This window comes from Chelon labrosus (genome assembly GCF_963514085.1).
Source record: "Chelon labrosus genome assembly, chromosome: 2".
Taxonomy (NCBI): domain Eukaryota; kingdom Metazoa; phylum Chordata; class Actinopteri; order Mugiliformes; family Mugilidae; genus Chelon; species Chelon labrosus.
This window is the reverse complement of record NC_140338.1, coordinates 13,251,760-13,273,141: the sequence shown is the minus strand read 5'-3', so window position 1 is coordinate 13,273,141 and position 21,382 is coordinate 13,251,760. Positions and strand designations below refer to the sequence as shown.

General features: G+C 43.3%; 2 protein-coding genes across 2 annotated transcripts; both read right to left on the bottom strand.

Moving 5' to 3' along the window:
• Positions 1-7,281: 7,281 nt before the first annotated feature.
• Positions 7,282-9,538, bottom strand: LOC311495616 (monocyte to macrophage differentiation factor 2-like; the record flags this gene model as incomplete). The annotated part of the gene is made up of 6 exons (XM_084555136.1): positions 7,282-7,488; positions 7,579-7,648; positions 8,608-8,709; positions 8,825-8,899; positions 9,042-9,202; positions 9,461-9,538. 6 exons carry the CDS (start codon positions 9,536-9,538, stop codon positions 7,285-7,287), a joined length of 690 nt encoding a protein of 229 aa, XP_084411262.1. The 3' UTR covers positions 7,282-7,284.
• Positions 9,539-14,842: 5,304 nt separating this feature from the next.
• arpc1b (actin related protein 2/3 complex, subunit 1B) lies at positions 14,843-19,687 on the bottom strand. Its single transcript, XM_084572144.1, has 10 exons — positions 19,503-19,687; positions 18,782-18,924; positions 17,876-17,980; positions 17,031-17,253; positions 16,824-16,931; positions 16,445-16,681; positions 16,272-16,347; positions 15,838-16,037; positions 15,360-15,450; positions 14,843-15,272 (listed from the first exon to the last, which is right to left on the bottom strand). Exons 2-10 carry the CDS (start codon positions 18,843-18,845, stop codon positions 15,234-15,236), a joined length of 1,143 nt encoding a protein of 380 aa, XP_084428270.1. The 5' UTR covers positions 18,846-18,924; positions 19,503-19,687; the 3' UTR covers positions 14,843-15,233.
• Between the last annotated feature and the right edge of the window lie 1,695 nt (positions 19,688-21,382).

Here is a 21,382-nt window from a genome sequence, read left to right as displayed (position 1 = left end):
CAGCGAGCTCTGTGTCAATTTTCATTTGTAATTTTAAATACCTGTCATACAAATAAATCTTATGGAGATACATCAGTAAGATTTTCTTTCACATAAATTAGTCGGACCTAGCATATTTTCATACGTCTGTAATCCAAGATATATGTATTCATTGCCAATGCACAACATTTTTTAATTAACTCAGTCACTGTTTAGCTCAAATGACAGAAAAAAAGCTTTTCCAATAATATAACGCACAAAAATAAAAGAAATCATCCAATTTTTAAAAGCTGAAACCAGTGAAAATGTTATTACTTTATGGATAAATGACTTAAAAGATTAACTGGCTATTTTTTCCTTTTTTGTTTGGGCTTTCATCAGGCTTTATTTTATATTTTTTCCATTTTGCCTGAGTATTGGTGTATTGACAGGTTAAATTCTAGTCTTGAACTCACTATAACAGATTACATTAGGATATTATAATCAATTATACACCTGCAGGTGATGTATTTCACCTCAATAAACAGCTCTGTTTACAGTCTTGCTAACCCTTAACGCTTCATTGTTGGTTTTGCATGAACTCTTTTGACTGACGTAGATCTCTAGTGCACTTTGCATCAGCAACCAAATGCATTTTGCTCCAGCCAATGAAAGCAACCTGCAATGATTGCAACTTGTGCCTGCTCACACAGCATATGATTTCTGATTTTTTTTTTTTTTTCCTGCAAATATTTGGCGGGCGGCCCAAAAGGTGTTGTTGTAGCTGACTCTGCAAGGACTGGTGGGATAACGTGACTATTTTAAATGCCTGCTAATCCACACTAATCTGGCTACTTGGCCGCAGTTAACTCAATCCTGGGACCAACACACCCCTCTTGGACCTACAAACAAGAAGGAGGCCTAAATGTTGCTTTTGGTGAACTGGGTTGTGTTTTGCGACCCAGGAGGTTGTGTTACATTTGGTAACCATGTCACACAGACTTCTGACTTGGCGTCTGTCCTTGTCTCCACTACGAGAAGGTCAGAATTAAACACTGCGTTGAGACAAAGTAGACACCAAATAACGGGCCCCAGGGCAGAACTTGCGCCCACTGTGGGTCTGGCCTTTGTTTAGGAGTCGGTCCGTCTGTTTACGACTTTGGACTCACTGGTCGTCAGTGGCAACCGCCGTAGCAACAAAAGGCAGGAGAAAATCCTCAGAAATTAATCCGCTGATGAGTCGTCAGGCGCGGCACTGAGAGCTCACAGCCCGGCCTGCGACCGTCAGCAGGTGTGTCTAATCATTGTTCCCGAGTTCATTACGCACAATTAATTTTCAATCAGCACGAATATTACGTGGACAGCCGAGCAACGCGCAAAACAACTGTGAATATGATTTTTTTTTTTTTTTTTTTTTTGTCTGAATTGCTGTGGCGCGTCTGCCCGTGGATAAAATAGGTCGCGGAAAAGTTGAGTGATTCCAGCAGTGACAAGCCCAGTCCCCTGAGGGCTCTCCTGGTGTCTGTTGCGTTAGTACTCACGCTGCCTGCAATGCGTGGCTCCATAGTGCTGGGGAATCCTTCCTGGCGTCTCTCTCATTCCGTTACCCCCCTACAAGGCAGAAAATCCCCGACAAAATACTGAGGGGAAAAAACACCCAGCTGCCCTTCTCGGAGCGAAAGCAGCCGTCTGGGGCTCCCACCCACATCCCCAAAACAGCCCGTTAACTTGGACGACAGCCAGCCGCCGTGGGCTCCCGTTGCCGTGCGCACATCTCCGCCGAGTGTCCAGCAATGCCCACAGCCTCCGGCAACCGCATTCCCACATCCACAGCGGTTCAGTGCCGAGCCGCGACGGAAACAGCCGAGCTCTGCGCGCTACTTCACCTCGGCACACACCTGCTCTGGTACCCGAGTGTGCGGGGATGACGCCCCCTGGTGGACACGGGCGGTACGAGCACAGTAGGCTACGGAGGCAGCGGTACACGGAGCAGCAGGGAAATATACTGTATATCCAGTTTATGTTTATATATAAATACCAGCAAATAATATATAGAAAATATGTAATAACAAGTGTTATAAAGGTTTCAAATATGTACTACAGGTTGTTTTGATGTTATTCTGCAACTTTGTTTTCACTCTTCAGTGTTATTTCATTCTTTTGTAGTCATTGGCCATGGTTATGTTCACATTTATTCATTTATGTCATAATGTATAATGTGTATTGAAGCATTCAAGAATTGAAATTGCATTTTAAAAAAAAAATCAAATCAAATCAGTGACTTGTATCCTTTATTTCTCTGTTTGGGAATTATTTTGGGTGTGTTGCTATTTTAAATTCAAGTATGGGGGGGAGCAAAAACAAAGGCTGTCTGGTGTATCTACACTGCATATTTTTAAGCGGCGGTATGTAGGTGGCTTAAATTTGCAAACTGAAAATGAAACAAATATTCCTTAAGAAACCGTCTGTTGCTTTGGATATAAGAAGTCAGTGTAAACATATATATATATATATGTGTGTGTGTGTGTGTGTGTGTGCGTGTGTGTGTGTGTGTGTGTGTGTGTGTGTGTGTGTATAACAATAAAGAACCACAGTAAACAAAAAAGTTTAAATATTATAAAATGCTGAGTCCAGGGATATAATGCATGAAAAAGCTTTTTTTTATTACAAGAGAAATAGAAAAGATAAAAGCATTGTTGGCATCATATCGGCTTATCACAGCACAAAAAGCACCACAGTCACAATAACCAGTATGAAAACTAGAGAAAGAGAAACACAAAGAGTGGTGGTTAATATAATCGGCCTTATACGGCCGGAAAGAAAACACCAACGGGAGTGAGAAGAGACTCAGCAGCTCCACAATCACAGAGCGTCTATAAACAATATACACAAAGGCTTCATGGAGAGTTTATAAAACCACAGAGGATCTGTACAAAGTCAGGTGGGCACTGAATGTCTGGATGAGACAAATATTGTTACCAAGACAAGACAGACACATGACAAATCCTTAACGTCATCTGTGCGTGGCCAACTCTACCTGTGGATGTGGTCAAAATACCGGCTGTGGTAAAAAGCAGTAAACTCTCAACTGTTTGCTGCATCCCAGAGGCTCAAGTAAACACTGAGAGTACGAATGCTAAGAAGAAGTAGTGTTGTAGTGAGTTTGTTCCTTATGATTTGTACATTATTATCTGTTTGCGTTGTCTGCAATTTAGCTAAATATCAGGCCGTGAACAGAGATAGAAATGATCTGCGTTTTGGATCTAAATCTAGGATCTTTCCGCCTTTTCTCATGAAGTACTGTAATCACTTACATGCATTAAAAAAAAATCGGGCACATGCATCTCAAAAGTGGTCATCACAGTGAGTTTGATGTCAATTCTGCGGTAAATTTAGAAGATTAACAGCAGGATTTTATATCAGTTTCTAAACGAGCTTCTCACCACTTCTTAAGCTTCCTCTTGTTGGGCGATTTTACAAGTTTCACCACATGTAAACCTTGCAGACAACATTTTGTGGCAGCTGCCCTACTTGGGGATGCGAGTATGTAAGTGAAGCTGCATGGAGCTTTAAGGAAAGCACCAGCATCACGGCTATTTGCTCTCTGTTGCAGGTAGCCGCTTTAGTGGTCCTTGAATGTGGTCTCTCAGACTTTAAAACCTGAGAAACACACAGCAGTGAAAATATGAAGAACATCTTTGAATACCAGATGATTTGACCTTTTGGTCCTCTAGCCACTTTTGTCATACTGTACAAGCGTGTCCAACACACAGTGAGTCATGACATACGGCATAACGCTAAAAGTACATACATATATACTTCAAATATATTTTTAATGTGTTTAAGGTACATGCATTCACGTGTAAACATAGACTCAGCCGGTTAAGAGGCTTTTGGATTTATGGAGTCAGATAGGATACGTACGATCACACACGCGCACACACACACACACACACACCTGAGATGCCTTAATATTGGGCCAGATTGTTCAACAATACTATAGCTTCAGTTTCCTTTCAAGTGAGAGACATATATGGTAGTAGTGTGCTATCAGTTACGGCAGTAAGTCAGTCATGTGGCAGTGCTGAATCAGACAGTGGTTCCCCCCCTTTCGAGGCTTCAACCACGTAGCTTTCATTAACTAATCAAATGGTTTCCGTTCGTTTAGGATGAAGATAATCAGATCACGAGAACATCAGAAGAAATTATAGATAAAGTCAACGTATACTGTCGGTCTAAGATAATACTGTAGTAATTGCACTGATGACATCTTCACTTACTAAACCTAATCGACAACAGTAAACTATTAGAATTCAGCAAGTATGCTTGATAATCTACTGTGTAGAGCGCAGTAAACGTGGAAGCACTGAGACTATAACCACAACTATCTGTGTGTTCAACGTAAAATACATCATCTACAATCATGTTTGATTCGGATATCACAGTAAGTCAAACCATTCAGTGTACTACAGTGTAGATAGCACAACTAATATCAGCAACAGTAATAAAACTATATAGAGCTCTGAACTGGAATAGAAAATTACTGATGTCGCAAACCTCATACTGTATATATAATCAAACCAGAAACATCTTCTATTAACAATGATAATAGCTGCTAAAACTAATTCTGATAGCCAGTCTAGCTAATTGTAAACATTGTCTTCCTCTTAACAATAAGACAATGCCCTCAATTCAGCTTCAGAACACTGAGTTTGGATGTGCACCAGAGAGAGAAATAGTAATAAGAATAGTTATTAACCCCTGATCGTTGGAATGAAACCAGAATCCTGCAAAACGCTGTAACAGAAAACTGAAATGAACGGAAGTGGGGAAAAAAAGAAGCTGTGTCCAAGTTCAAAGGAGGCCTCAGACCGATAACGGCCACATGCTGCCAAGGCCGTAAAGGCTCGTGTGAACAGTACGTGCCAGTTAACTGCTAAACGGTGCATTCAGATGTCTCTGTCGGCTCGTGAAGTCAGGAGGTATCACATTATACGTATGAGGTGTCTTCAGGTCGTCATCAGTTACTAAGAAACCAATGCAGGACGTAAATATTGCAGTGGTGTAGTTTACACACAGGAGGATTGACTACAACTACTGTCACGCTGCCAAAATGCAAAGTTCTGGTTTGAAAAAATGTTGACACACTCCACCCATGTTTTTTTTTTACAAGCTTTCCAAGAAGCAGGAAGTGTTTTATGAACGCATTTTATGTTTTGCCCAGGTTTCAACTCCCAGGATAAACTATGAGTTATGACACACAATTCCAAAGGTCAGCCGATGATCAGCCGATGGCCAGCCATCAGCCAGCATCAAGCTGACTGTGGCCAGTGAGCCCATCTGTGAGTGAAATCACACTCCTGCTCATTCATCTAAGCAAAACTAGAGCACAAGAAGAGAACTAGAAATGAGCACAAAGAAGGAAGTACGTAACAAAGTCAAGAAGGCACACACAGAAGGCTCTGGCTTTTGGGTTGAAGGAACTGAAGACTGGCAGTTTGTAGCTCCTCTGGTTTCCCTTTTTAAATAATGAAGATTACAGACTACTGCCACCTGCTGGTATGTAGCGTTATTTCCTCTCACACAGGCGCAGAATCTTCACACTAGTTGGCCGTCGACTGTAGTGTTGGCGGTGTGTAAAATCACCATCTTTTAGGTGAAAGGAGACTTTGTTGCTGCTAGTGTGATGTTTAGTTTAGTGTGTCTCGGCCTTTACAGGCATACCTGTCGACGCTATTCAGCACCTTTTCTGGATCATGTTATTCCACTTATTGGAACTTATTGTTCTTCCTGTTTGTCAAAGAAGTGACTTCAAAGTTCTTCATCGGTCAGTATCTGGGGCAGGTCTGCTGTCCCCAGAGTCATATCTAAAGATGGAGGAGCAGCACCCAGTTTCTATGCAACACGTATCTGGAGCAAGTTCCCTGAAAACTTGAGGTCTGCGTCAACTCTCAGTTATTTCAAATCCAGGCTTAAAGGGGAATTACTGTTTTTTTACAATCTGGACCTTATTTCTGGCATAAAATACGATCGTTTACTCACCCATATAACTTTGGAGTCGTTCGGACGATATTTAGATCCGCGTATATCCATATAGTGGAAGTGACTGGGGCACCGAAACACAGCCTCTAAATAACGCATTATCTACCGCGAAACTCGTTTATTTCACCAATATTTTGTTATGATACACTTGTGCTATTCACCGTTGAGTCCGGAGTTACCTGTTATCTATTCGCGGACGTGCAGCGGTTTGTTGTTCTTTGGCCAGCTGGTCCTCTCTCTGCCTCGGCATCCTCCTTTCAACGAGCTCCTCATCCGTATATTCTGGCTCAAAATGGTAAGGACGTCGATCACGAACAAAGTCGTCATCCACAACCTCAGAATTGGAAAAATATTCAGCCGTGTTGCAAAAAACCAGCAGTAGCAAATTACAGGTGAACAAGGATGGATGATGGATGATGTCATCTCTGAGCGCCGCGCACACCCCGCGCGGTGCTCAGAGATGACATCATCCAGGTCAGAGGTTAGTAGGTCAATCTACAGACCCCGGATGATGATAACAGGTAACTCTGGACTCAACGGGGAATAGCACTAGCGTATCATAACAAAATATTGGCGAAATGAAGTTTCGCGGCAGATAATGTGTTATTTAGAGGCTGCGTTTCGGTGCCCCAGTCACTCCCACTATATGGATATACGCAGATCTAAATATCGTCTGAACAACTTCAAATGACTCCAAAGTTATATGGGTGAGTATACAATCATATTTTATGCCAGAAATAAGGTCCAGGTTGTAAAAAACGGTAATTTCCCTTTAAATGCTTCAGTTCATCCCTGCAAGTGACACTTTAAATTGCCTTGTTGTTGAAACATGTCATACTTCCTGTGCCTACTGTGTTGTTTTTTAGATGAGTGTGGGTTGGGAGAACGTTATAAAATATTTAATTTTGATATACAGTTAAGATTTTCGATAAAGGCCACTGGGTGGTAAAGCAGGACTTTACTGGTGGATTAAAGTGAGTTTCATCTTTAACCTGGTACAGTGTTGTCCAGCAGCCAAACCTGTCAAACCTGCCTCGGTTTGTCTATAACTGGTTTGCCTGTCGTTTGAAGGCAACGTCTTGGTGATAATCACAGACGAGTTGACGAGGGTCACCTGAATGCACCATTAGTTTTGGCCTGTGGCTACAGATTGTCTGGGGAGATGATACATTTTGACACTCCTAGCTTCTAGATGAGGCAACCTCTTAAGGTGGACACAGCTCAATTCATCTCCTTGAAATTGCTCAAACACAGGAGTCACTTCCTGTGAGATCACCGCTGATGTCATCTGGACGTCTGGACTTGATTGGGTGGCTGGGCGTAGAGGTACTTCCAGATGGCGTAGTAATGTATGGCAGCTCCCATAGCTACAAACAGGTGCCAAATGGCATGAGCGAATGGGACGATGCCATCACTCTTGAAAAAGACCATCCCCAGACAGTAGCAGGCTCCGCCGACAAGCAACTCATACAACCCAGACTGCTCCGGCTGGGAAGAGGGATTACGTTTATTATTGGTTAAGTGTTGACAAAATACAGTGAGAAAATGTTTAAACCATGCAGTAGGATTACGTCTCACCATTGAGAGGATGACCAAGGCTGGAAAAACCCCCATCACTGTATAACAGATCAACTCCATCAGCTTATACCTGGTACAGAGAGGAACCTTTCAGCATAGAGTTCATTCTTAACCTTGGGAACAGTAGATGTAAGCTGAAACAAGGGCAACTGGACTTGTAGAGTTTCTTGCGCCTTCTTCAGCTTTTTTGGATATACAGTGACCTGAATGACTGAGAAACTTCACAGACGTAGGTGTAAGAAGGCTGATGTTTTATTAACCTTGTGCTCAACACTTGGTGATGAAGAGTAAGGCAACTAACGATTTTAAAGGGACAGTTTGGTGTAAAGTGGGGTTCTACCAACATGGAAGCCAAGCATGGAACAGCCGTCAATGGGTTCAGCAGCAAAATGTATTTTAGTCAAATAATATAAGAGAACAGGGACCACAGATCAGCCGATGGATTCAAACCCAGAACCTTCTTGCTGTGAGGCAAAAACTCTCTATACTAATACTAATACTCTCTTCAAACCCACCAGACTTCAATGGCAAAAACTGCTAAACTATCTGGTAGAGAGTGTCAATAATGTTCTAAATACAGCATACACTTAAACTGGCATTGATTGTATTAGGTGGGTTTTGTTCAGGATGGCTAAAGTACATTTTGCTGCTGACCCCGTCCACATCAGTCCATATGCTGACCAACATCTATCATAGGTATTACACTCTCTACCTCATACTACCCCACTTTAAAGAATCCACTCTGTCCCTTCACAGTTATAAATTTAAACGTTCAGTTAAGAAGCCATCTGGAGTCACAGTCTTTACGGTGATAAAAACTGTGCTGCGTCCCTATATATACTGTAAGTCATGACTGCTGAGCCAGTTTCATCTAACGACGAGATGCAGCAGCTGAAAGCCCAGAAAAAGCTAATATGCGGACAACAGAGTATAGATTATCTTGTTGCACAACAACATCATTGATTAGCTGGATATACAGAGAGAGAGACAGTCTGTGAATGTTTGAATGTTTTGAATGTTTGAACACACCTCTCATGGAAGAAGAAGACGTAGGTGGTTCCAAAAGACGCCATGACCCACACCAGCCAGCGCATGTGACACGCCCAGGGACCCAGCTCTCGCAGGTTCAGCCTATGGAAGCATCAACAGTAGGACAAAGCTACAGGTGCGTATACAGGCTCATCGCAAATTACTGTATATGCACACACCCACACAGACACTCGGCACGGCAGGCTTGTTTGTTTACCAAGGGGCGTAGGAGGCAGCGATGAAGAAATAGATCACAATCCTGTCACACATGTGGAAACAGTGCTCCACGGACCTGGAGAGAGAGCCGAAGCAGCCTTGTGACAACAGGTAGCCTACAATGTTATTTATGTTTACATTTGTATTATTTAATCTCATACATCATTTGGAACATGATAGTTGGGTATAAATATTGTATTAAGCGCTTCTGTGTGTACCGTAGGTGGCTCTTCTTCCAGGCCACAGTGTGGAACAGAGTGGAGATGATGAAGAGCGAGCTGAGGCCCGCCCCGTACACCCAGGCCGACAGCTGCTCCCATTGGTCCTCTGACTGGAAGTGCAACACTGAGCTGCCCAGCAGGCTGGGGATTATCCATAACTAAATGAATTCACAGCATGTATGAGACATTAGATGCAGAGAAAGACAAACAGACGAACGTGTAGGTATCAACTGTCGATGTAGTGCATGATGTGGGTGCAGTTTTAAAATAATCTGGCAGTGTCATTTATCTGTTATGTAACGATGTGGGTTGTTTTTTTTCTTTTTTTCTTGTTGTCGCCAAGCGTGTCACTTTGTCTGAGAGAGAAGGTTAATGATCACTTTCTGTGATGTGTGTGTGTGTGTTTGTGTATTTACCGCATGCGTGGCACAGTTGGCAGCATGCTCGTATTCTGTGGGCTGGTATCTCTTGTTAGGAGGAACGCGGTTGTTCATAAACCTGAAAATGATCAAATACCAACAGATACAAATTCATATTCAGAGGTAGAAGTAAAAAAAATAAATAAGATTCAAGATTCAAAAAGAATAAGACAATGTTATTCATTTCTAATCCTTAAAGCAGCAAGTCGACAGTTTCCTGCATGCTAAACAATAAGAAAATTAACCGAAACTTGTTAATGCTCTGTTAATGAGGATCTAGTGCTAAGCTACAAATACGTGAAGAACAACTTATGTTCTTCCAACCTCTTTCTATTTTTATTACAGCTGAGCACAAGATATGAATATTAAAGACATTTAAAATTTTTACTTCCACCCCCCCCCCCCCAAAAAAAAAGAAGCCATCAGCTATGGTTATGCAATCTTTACATGATAAGTATTAAATGGAGGTTTGTGAAATCAGGCAAGGAAAGTCCTAAAAACATGTTCAGCATGTATATTCATAACCGCTCGTGCCTCAGTGGCGCGCACCCCACCCTCTCCTTTGGCTTAGCAACGAGAGCTCGTGCTACAACACGTTGCCATGACTGCCGTTGCCCGGCAACAGTGGGTAACCACGGACCGACTGAACCAGAGGTTTGTCCCGATGGTTGCTTTGATAAAGAGTTCCCATGTCTGCGCCGTATACACGCCGTCCATGCCACGCGCAGACACACGCGTGCAAAGAAGAAGAAGAAGAAGAAACTCAAACACAGAGAACAGCTCAGGAGGTGGCACTCCGTCAGTGATGTCACTGTTGTCATGGAAACCACAGAGCAGGGATTGTCTTTTTTTTTTTTTTTTTTTACGCCAGAAAACTCGTTTCTTTAATCTTTCTCTCTTCATCTCTTCCCATCTCCTTCTCCCCTGTTCCCCGGACATGTCTCTCCTCTCTGCTTCCCGATGATTAAATTAACATGCAGGATGGCAAATTGACGACGACATCCGTGCACACACACACACACACACACAAAATACAAAACACACACACATGCATGCATACAGACATGAGGCACAACCTCCCCTCCCGATTTTTATGCTGCATCTTGCAGGGCCAGATTTCATAAGAGACCTAGATTTAGTTTCTCACATGTGCACACAACACACACCCACACACATACACGTTGTTCTAAGATTGGTGGGACTCAAAATGAGGAGCAGGATGCCATTAAAGGGAATACCGCTCAGTGCTTAACAGAATCAGTCAGTTTTTATAAACTCCGATGTTTCAGCCAAAGGGAGAAACAACACAGACCTATGAGCTACAGAGCTATAAATTATCCCTTGGAGTATCTCTGTGTTGTTGCGTAGCTGTGTGATGCACAACGCAACTTGCTTGCTACACAAACTGGTACATATGACAGTCCTGGTCGCAGACAGACAGATACAAAAAGACTGAGGAAAATCCACCTCACAGACTGACAGTCATGCTGAAGAGAAGGCTCCTCCTTTCTTTCATTTCTCTTGCGTTCATTAAGCAGCTGTTTTTAGAGGTGACACCCATTCAGAGCTATTAATATTAACCGACCCAGTCCAGAAACGCATCGTCCCGTCCCAAATAAAAGTCCTCCTCGCCCCGTATCCAGCACCGGCCTCTCGCCGTCTGACCGACTGAGTCTCTCTTTGGTGTGCATACGAGCATGTGTCAGTGCCAGGCCCAGCAGGCTTGGCCGGGTCATTAATGACTTTATCAAGCTGGCTGATAATTAGCAGGCCAGAGGCCAGGCACAGAGACTCAGTAAGTGGACGGAGAGGAGCAGAGCTGAGTGGAAACATCATGAAAACTCCTCTCAAACCACAGCAGAGTGGACAGAAGGAACGCTCTCCACATTGATGTATTTAACCAGCAATCCGGTTAAGGGTGAACATAGATATTTCATGAGTATAGGAACAAATATTCTCCCAGTGATTAAATAATTTGTCAAATAACTGATTAATAGCTACTTAAATGGAAGGATTTTTAGTTTTTCTATTTGTTTTTTGAGCGTAGATAAAATATGTGAAAGTTTCAGCAATCTGATTAACGCCATGTAATGAAAAAATATGTTAAATACAATGAAAGTTATATTGTGAAGTGATAAGCCTATTTAGATTACAGGCCTACAAATTACTGACTAAACTCTTGACCATTTTTTAGATCAGCCTGTTCATCTTTATACAAAACAATCTCTTAAAGCCCAGCATGATGTTTTTGAACGCTATAAAAAGACAAAACATCCATGTTAAATAATATAAAACACAGTTAAAACACTGAAGCAGAGACTATTCGCCTTGACTTTTTGCTCGGCTAATTCATTGCCTCCATCTGTCAAATCCTGAAAATTCAAACTAGTCAAATCGATGTAAAGACACGAACGAGGAGGCAGCCACAACATGAGCACAGTTAGAAAACAAGGCAAGAAATGTTATGTAACTAAACCAAGCGCCTCCTCAAATTGTCTTGTGCTGTTAAGCAGCTAAAAATATAGCTTCCGTGCTCTTATGCAAGACAACTGATATCACGTTCAATGAAACTGTGATATGATCGTTCTCCTACAGCCTCAGTGCACAGCAAAGAGAAATGGCTTGTGTGACTTCCTGTGTCAGCTGAGGTGATGATGGAGAACAGAGGCTGTGTGGTCTGCTCTACAGTCCTGATTAATGACTAACGATATCAAAATACCAAATATGTGCAGATTCACTGCTGTGTGCATTTGAGAATGATTTTCTTCATATCTATAATAAAATTAATACTCTAACATTTAAAGATGTCATCCTAAGCTCTGGATATTTTACACTCCAAACAATTAATCAGTGAACTGAGAAAGCAAGCAGCAGATTAAGTGGAGTCTGTTTGACCTCCGGATAGCCACAGCCAAGACCCAACAGTTTTTCTTTTTGTGTGCCAGATAATAAATAAAGTTGAAAACGCTGAGGATGAGGAGGGCATGTGTGTGGCCTAGTGTGTGTCACAAAGAGCAGTGCACACAGAAAGAAACAGAAGAGATACAAAGAGGATGAAGAGGAGGAGGAGGGAGGAAGGAAGGAAGTGACAGGTGTGTGTTTTTTAAAATGTCATGAAAATGAACCCTGAGGAGCCAGAAGATGCATCTCTATTTATGTGTAGAAACAGTGTCCCTGCATCATCCTCATCATCACCATCACAAACAGGCTCCAGTGTGATGTACACCTCTATTTATCTGACACTTATGTACATGAACGATCATAACAAATGACACTTCACCTACCTTACAAGATTCATTTACAGTGGAAATCAGCAACAGTTTGACAGCAGACAGACAGACAGACAGACAGCGCGGCTAAAGCCCGGATCCCCTCTGAATTAATACCGCTGAGATCGGCTCAGGATGCAAACGGGAAGGTTTGCTGGAACGTAACGAGCATCGCCTTTTCACCGTCGACGTCTTGTCCTCATCTCAAGCAGCACCGGGAGACAGATGCGTCCCGACACAGCTGCCTCCAGAGGGTCCAGTCCGGAAGTGTGGGCGTCGGGGACGGTGCTCTCTCTCTCTCTCTCTCTCTCTCTTCACCTCGTCACGACTCAGTGTGGACGCTCGTTTTTCATCACTGAACGCTGCCACATCATTTGGTGTTGGGACTGAGTCCTAGCTGGAGAGAGATTGCGTGCAGTTCCTGCTTCTGCCTCTGGGTGGAGATGCAGCCGTGCGTTGAACAGTAATTGGTCAAATACGGTATTAGTGGTGCCACGTGCTTGATTCATTGACTGAAATCTTATTTCTGTGTTCAGTTAAAAAGAAGCATTGTCTGAAGGGCTGCTTAGCTCGGTTCACTATATGACTTGCACTGCTCTCTGCTGTTTCATGAAAACACATCACCCTGATGATGTCACAGTGATGTCACCGTGGTTATTATCCCGACTATATTTGGAGACTATACACATATTTACAGAAAGATGTTTCAAACCATTGACGTACTAAACCCTCTGTGAAGTCACCCATAGGACTTCTGAAGATCAGCATGTGTGGCACTGGTTGCCGCCATCTTGGTATTGCCTGACTCCGCCTTAACTGCAAAGACTGGAGCTGAGGCTAGCAGCTAGCAACTTGTGATGGCACGCACCAGTCACTCAAAACTGCAACATCTGTAATTACGCATGGCCTTTATATCATTTAAATAGTTAAACCATCCCCCTCACTGCCCGACCCTGCGTACCTTACAGTAGTAAGGTATCAGGATTGGACGGTGAGGGCTGCTAGCCTTCACCAGGGGAACCTGACCTGATGACTTACCCCAGTCCTCCTTCACCCGAAGCAACACACTTCCGGCAGGTTGGGCTGAGGGCTGACAGCTTTGCCGTTGGGTCGCTCATGCAGGCCCGGAGTGGGACTTCCATTTGGTCACCCGCTGGTCCTGGCCCACCATCTTGAAACCACAGCACAGTGCCGTGGCCTCGCCCTGGAAGGCCTTTGTGCATCACCAGCTACCCCCGCTCTGACCAGCTGGTTCCTCATCAGTGACAGGTGGGATAGGCTCTAGTCTAGACCCCCCATGACTCTCTAGACCAGGGGTGTCAAACTCATTTTAGTTCAGGGGCCATATACAGCCCAATTTGATCCCAAGCGGGCCGACCCAGTAACACAATAGCATGTTAACTTATAGATAATGCAGACTCCAGATGTTAAACTTTGTTTTAGTGCAAAGAAGAACAAGTATGTTATGAAAATTTTACATGTAATGAACTGTACTATTACAAAACATGTAATGAACAACTGGAAATTTCAGAAAATAGTGCAGTTGCTGTTTAGTTCTAGGTCTCAGTGTTGTGTTATGTCGACAACTCTTACTAAATAGCAGTTTTTATTGGAAATTTTGCAGTTAATGTTTTTAATGTAATTTCCGAGCTTTGCAAAATTCATCCCGCAGGCTAGACTGGACCCTCTGGCGAGCCGATTTTGGCCCCCGGGCCGTATGTTTGACACCCCTGCTCTAGACAATAAGCTTGAATGAAGTCTGTGTTTTTTTACAAGGCTGTAAATGTGTTCATTTTTCTGTAAAGTTGGAAATTTTAACTTGGAGGTCTATGGGGACTGGCTCGCTTTTAGAGTCAACCTCAAGTGGTCATTCAAGGAACTGCAACGTTTTGCATTTCTGCATCGGCTTCATTTATCTAGATCTAGACTGCTGCTTGTTACAAGCTCAACACAGCGGCAGCCTTTTCCCCATTTCACTTTCTTCTTTGAATGACGCATTAATTAATAAATGAAAAATCTCTTTCAAGATGAACCGTGAACATTCTCTCTCACACACACACACACACACACACACACACACACACACACACACACATTTGTAATGAATCACAAGGCCGTTGAGTATTGAAACAGCAATCATTTATTAAGTGCATATTATGACCAGCATAAGCTTTTAACCAGAACTGCAGCCTTTCATCATGATTAATATAAAATACCTGCTGTAAGCATTCGTCTCACACTGAGATCTCTGCACTAATCTAACTCATCAAGTACCATTTGCAGGCCCGTTCTCAGTCTCTCTGTATACAGCGATGAATTTAACAACCTCGTCAGATGCTTTACAAACACTGTTTGACCTGAAGTCTGATCGTTTGACTACAACGTATAAAAGAAAAATACCTGATTAAAATGTGGCCAAAAAGCTTTGTGTAATAAGGCAGCAGTTTTCTTCATATATCCTGAAGTGGCTATACTTTGGGCAGATAAATGTAAACTTCAGTTTAGACTATCTTCAGGTTCTTCATAGCAGACTCCAGAGTCTGAAAAGACATTGATGAACACGTAAATTACACAGCTAATATCAAAATCTGAAGGTCTGACGGCGTATGGGAGGGTGTGTGTGTTACCTTGACATCCCAGATGCCCATTCCTCCGTCCATGCCGGTGGTGCAGAACTTGGTGCACTGGTTTCTTCCTCCTTCCAGCAAAGAGATTTGGCTGAAATAAGATTGAAATACACAAACACTGGGTGTTAACATACTGTGTGGGAAAATCACACCTACTTTAACAAAGAGTATAATGACAATACCTTTCACACTGCACAGATTTTAAATAGCTATAATGTCTATTTAGGTTTACTGGATATTTTTCTGCTTAATTTTACAATATGTCGAGTACAATATTTAGAGTACTTATGGAGGTAATAGTTATTTCCACCACTTTATTCTCTTCAGTCCTCTACAAGATCTTTAATCACACGATAGACAAACCCTGCCCACGCACACATCACTCAGACCTTACATTTTTCTTTTCTAGTTGCCTATTCAAGCTAAACCACCCCAGTTTTTTATCAGCCCAAACTCAGAGCTCTTATGTCCTCCCGACCTGATGCTGTTCTTATGGAGAGTGTTCAGGTCCTTCTCGGTGCTCTGGGTTTCCGAGGCACGGCGATCGAGGTTCTGGAAACGCTCCCTGGCGCTGATGCCCTTCTGGGCTGCCTGCTTAGGAACATCCAGCTTGCCACCAAATGTCAAGCTGCCCTTGGCACCATCATATACAAACAGCACCGGGTAACAGTCATGGCCCTGAAGGAACAGAAACACAGCAGGATGAAAGCAGCCGGAGCTAGGGGGATACTATATATGGATATTTTGAATGTTGAGTATTTATTTTGATGGCAGGTCGTGTGTCAGTTGAAAAAAAATACACCATGTTATAATATGAAGGATTTAAAGGGAGGGCTCACTTTAATTTAGGGATTACATCTGAATATATGAACTGTAAATAAATGCTATTATGTGTACATATTGATTACTTACAGCTGCTATTAAGCTGTTCTCAGTGATGAAGGTGACACACAGCAGAGGAAGCGTCTCTGAGCTCAGACTGTTCACCCTGTGGATGTCATAAAATAAAAAAAACAGTGTTCAACACATATAAAAACACACACACACACACACACATCCAGGTATGTTGTCCCGTTTTCTCTTACGTGCCAGTCTTGCCGCCCTCGGCGACAGACACAGTAGAGTCGTGGGAGGTCCAGGCCAGGCGGTTGCCGGAGTGTGAGAAGCATACGCTGTGCACCCAACCACCGCCTCCTCCTGAGGTCTGAGATGTTGCTCCGGATCCTCCAGACTCAAACAGCACCTCCCCAAATGGCATCTTGCTGCCCCAGGGAGTGGGGCCAGGCTTCTCCTCCACCTCCTTTATGTAGGCAGAAAACACCCTGTGGGATAGAGCAGTTGGGATGCACTGTTAATTGAGAAAATAAGATGTCAGATGTCATCTATAAAGACATGTTTGCGTTTTTTAAGTTAAAGTTAAAAAATAAAGTTTGAGTTAAAAAGGTTACATCAAGACAGAAGTACCTGCATTTGAAGTCACAGGACCCAGCAGCCAGCAGGACGTTGTTGGGGTGCCAGTCCAAACTCAGGATGGTAGAGCGGATCGGCTTCTTGATGTGCTTGCACACCCACCTGCAAGGTAACAACACACCGTGCTAGAACCCACCGAATCATCGAATACAGTCTTTCATGTAAATTAGAGACCCTAATTTAGAGTCCCTGCCACCTCACCAGTCATTCTCCTGCTCAAAGTAACAGATAGAGATGAGACGTGAGCCGCTGCCAACAGCAAACTTGTTCTCTTTCGGCGACCATTTCACGCAGCGAGCGGCGCGATTGATCCTGAGGATGACCAGGGTGGGCTTCCATGTTCCCTCTTTCAGGGTCCACACGTAGGCGTTACGATCCGCTCCACAGGTGACGATACGGTTACTGTCTGGAGCCCAGTCAATACCTGGAGAGAAGAGAAACTCATTGTCAACAATTGTGTAACCTGTACCCAGGAGGAGATAGGATGATATAATATTTTCATTAGGAAGATTTATTTTGCATGTTTCCAGTCCATATTTTGAGCCGGGTTCATTGGCTATTGTTGGCGTTAAAGCTACAGTTCTGAGGGTATGTCGCCACCTACTGTTAAGGAAAGTAATTACACAGGTCTCTTGTGTCTCAGTCCGTTACTCTTCACTTCTTTCAGCACTCTCCAACCCTACCTGGGTTCTACTTCGTTCTTCCTGATCGCCAGAGTCAGTAAATTCATAGAACCCAGGTTACATTTGTAACTCCCACTTCTCTATTATTGTTTCAAGCATATGCAAGTGGTTCTAGGTCAATCTATCTCCATCTCTACGATGTCAATCACCAAAATGTGGATCTTTCCTTTTACATCCTCAGATTTGTTTATCTGCTGTATCTCTTTTGACATTTTTTTTATAAAGATAGGTGAACCCTCAGTTGTTTGCCGCTAGATGATGCTTTTTTCTCATGTGGAAAAGAAACCTAAAGAAAAATCTTGCATTTTTTTTATTGTAACATTGACTGTGTGTGTGTTTTAAGTGTGCTTTTCCAAATCTCACCTGTCACCTGCCCATTGTGCTCCTTCAGCTCATGGATCTTGTTCCACTTGGTCCCATCTTTCTTGTAGATGTGGACCTCATGGTTGTTGGGGCACAGGGCGATCTCTGCAGCACAAAAAAAAACACAATGTAAGCCTTCCACTGTGCATCAGCAGAGAGAGAGATTGTTGAAAATCAATATAACATAAAAACAGGAAATTCATCAGTGCGAGGACAAAGAACAATGTGACTGACATGGGTTTTAGACGAGCTGATCGCTGGAGCGGAACATAGAACAGCTGACTGGGTGCACGAGAGCAGGAAAGTAGAGAAATACAGTATGTATCTGCCTGGAGGCGGCACACAGACACATGGTATCTTTAAATAGACAAGAACGGCAACCTCCCTCTCAATAATGTTGTAGCAAACCAGGATGTTTCAGTCAGCAGATGAGTCAGAAGCAGTGTTTGTCTGAGGACAGCGGCATGAGTGCTTCAGTGTGCATTTTTGAGTGCAAGATGAATAAACTTTAATGTTGAGCTTGCCATTTGTATTGAAACTGCAACTCTATGACTCTATGACTCGACCACAGGCTTCTGTAACATCCGCTTTGCCCAGAAACCGAAGCACCGATCAAAACAGCCAAATATGGCATTGGTTTCCTCTGGTTAGCGGAGCACAAGAGCCTCTCAGTAAGGCCTCAAGACGCCACCCTCGCTGTTACAGGAAACAGGAAATACCTTCTCCCACCTGGTAATAGGCAGCCCACAGACCGCTGCCTATTACAGTGCTCATTCTTTGACGCAGACTCCAGTCTCTAAGTAAGATGTACCAGGATGTTTGTGATTAACAGTGCACAGCACTAAGATAAGACCACTTAGAGCACTGAAGTACAAGCGTCCAATCAGAGAAGGCGGACTGACTTACGGGAGCGATCTTTGTTCCAGGCATGGCAGCTAATTGGTTCCAGCAGGAAACTATGGTACGCCATAGCCAATCAGAAGTCACAAACAGACCAGGAAGTGAGTGGGGAGAGGAACCAGGGGCTGGTGGGCTGCAAACTGTCAGGTCTAGAAAAACAGAAGTTTCGATGCTCTTGTTAAAAGGAAGTCGCAGTAAAAGGCAAAGAAAGACGTGACGGAAGTTAATGAAATTTACAGATATGATTATAGAATTATGAGATGAACCAAACTACTTGAGGTACTTTCACGATTAAAACACTGCATCAGTTGTTTTTAACTGGAAAAACACTGAGCTTATCAAGTTGTGTTAATGAAATCCAGACTTTCCGGGGTATGAGAGGAACTATGCAGGTCAAAGGTAACACACGTTCCTTTAAAACAAACTACACTCAACTGTTGAAGCAGAACACCAGGAAACAACTTCAACCACCTCCATCACAATCCCTCTACTGGCACTAACTTAAAAACAAATGTTACGCAATATCCACATTTTTACTTGCTCTGAGTGAGTGTGTGTGGGCAGCAGGATTGCCTGTTGCACACTTTGTGTTTTCTTTCCTGAAAATGCATTAAACTTCCAAAGTGTGTGTGTGTGTGTGTGTGTGTGTGTGTGGGTGGGTGGGTGTGTGAGCAGGACATGTCAAAGCATACTCAGTCAACTGTTAAATATTTTCTAGGCTACTTACCCCGAGGGCCGGACGGAAATGAATGGATGAATAGCTACAGAGATAGGAGAGAGAGAAAGAAGAGGGAGGAAGAGGATCAAATGAAGAAGAGGGTGCTCAGCTCGCGGACTCTGGCCAGTCAACGCGAACGCCAACGACAGAGTGAGCTCAAGAAGAGGGAGGCTGAGCTGAAGAGAGGGAGGAGAGGTCAGAGGGGGAAGTGGAGGAGGGTACAGTGAAACTCAGAAGAGGGAGACATACAGGAAGTGTAGGCAGGTTTGGTTCAGGGTGGAAAAGAAATCATGGGTGTAACATGTGAAATGTGGACAAAGTTTTGATATATTAATATGAACAAAGGGGGGGATAGGAAGGTAAGATTGGCAAAAGTAGGAAGAGAGGGTGGAGCATGAACACAATACAATGTTATTCAAAAAGGAGGAGGCTTAAACTGTGGGGGGAGGCAAAAAAAAAAAGCATGAAAGACACGGAAAAAAAGGGGGAGGGACCGATGGTTGCTTCTGCATAAAGAAAGAGGAACTAGTTAAAGAGGAGGGAAGAAAACTAAACTGTAGAACAGGGAAGAGAGGGAGGCATTTGCCCCGGTTTCTCTTTTATTCTTTTTTTAAAGCAGATCAGATATCCCAAGCTTTTGTGCTTTTTTGAAAAACACCCCTCACATTTTCTTTTGGAACTTGAAATCAGCACCCGGTGTCGTCTCAGGCTCCTTCGTGTGGCAGAGCTGGATTTTCCCCACTGCTCATAATTTCCACTTGGGGTTAGTTGGAGAAGATTAGAAAACTGGCAGTCGGGTCAAATCTACAAGTCAGAGCTTCTAGCTAAGTTCCACGGTGTGCTCTGTCTTTTACTTCACACTAGGAGATTTTAGGAACTACACACCTAGACGTCAGGTCTTAATCACACGCAACCCGACCCCTGTATCTCATCTTTAATATTACTTAAGGGAGCCCTTGTGTGCTCAGATTTGAGGCATAAAAGTTCTGGCAAGTTGCTGATAAAATACAGGAATTTACAGACTGAAGTGGCGACTCTGATCCTACTTAGACAGTTCTCCTTTCATGTCAGATTCAAGACTTGAAACAGCTTCTTGATCTCCTTCTATCTGTGTAATCGTACAAGTACAGGTCTCCTCAAGGCCACCTGGTCTATTGCTACTTGAAGGTATCCTTTGCCTTTTATTCATCAGTATCACCGTATAATCTTTGCTACCATCTTGCACATGCTTTGGTACACCTGCAGCTCAACGCACACGGTTTCATGCAGTCACAATTAAAGAAATAAAAAATATAGTAAAAAGCCCAAGACGCAGGTTCTGTGGAAATTGTTTGAACCCTCCACAAACAGTCCTTGCTCAGGAGGTAGTACTTTTCAAAAGTAGGGGAAATTCGAGGTGAGGCTTGCAGCGCTGGACGTTTTCAACTGGTCGAGGCGACTGCGTTTCAGTCAGATTGTAATCAGTCGATCGTAAAAATCTGGTTGCCTTTGCTGTTCCTGCACTGAAACAATGAACCCATTTGCAAGCAGAAAAATCCCGACGGCCACAATGTCCTCCATGCTTGTTGACATTACGGTTACATCCCGCCACCTACTGGAGCGGAGCAGCTTTCTGTATAGTCACACATGCAAATATTCATTCATTCATCTTCTGTAACCGCTTGTCCTGTTAAGGGTGTGGGTGTGTGTGTGTGTGTGTGTGTGTGTGTGGGGGGGGGGTTGGAGCCTATCCCAGCTGTCATCGGGCGAGAGGCGGGGTACACCCCGGACAGGCCACAGGGCTACATGCAAATATAATATGTAAAAACAAGCAATGCCAATTCGAGGTACTTCAGTTCCTGGAACTAAAAGTTCAGGGTAATTGGAGTGGAAACAAACTTTTATTCACC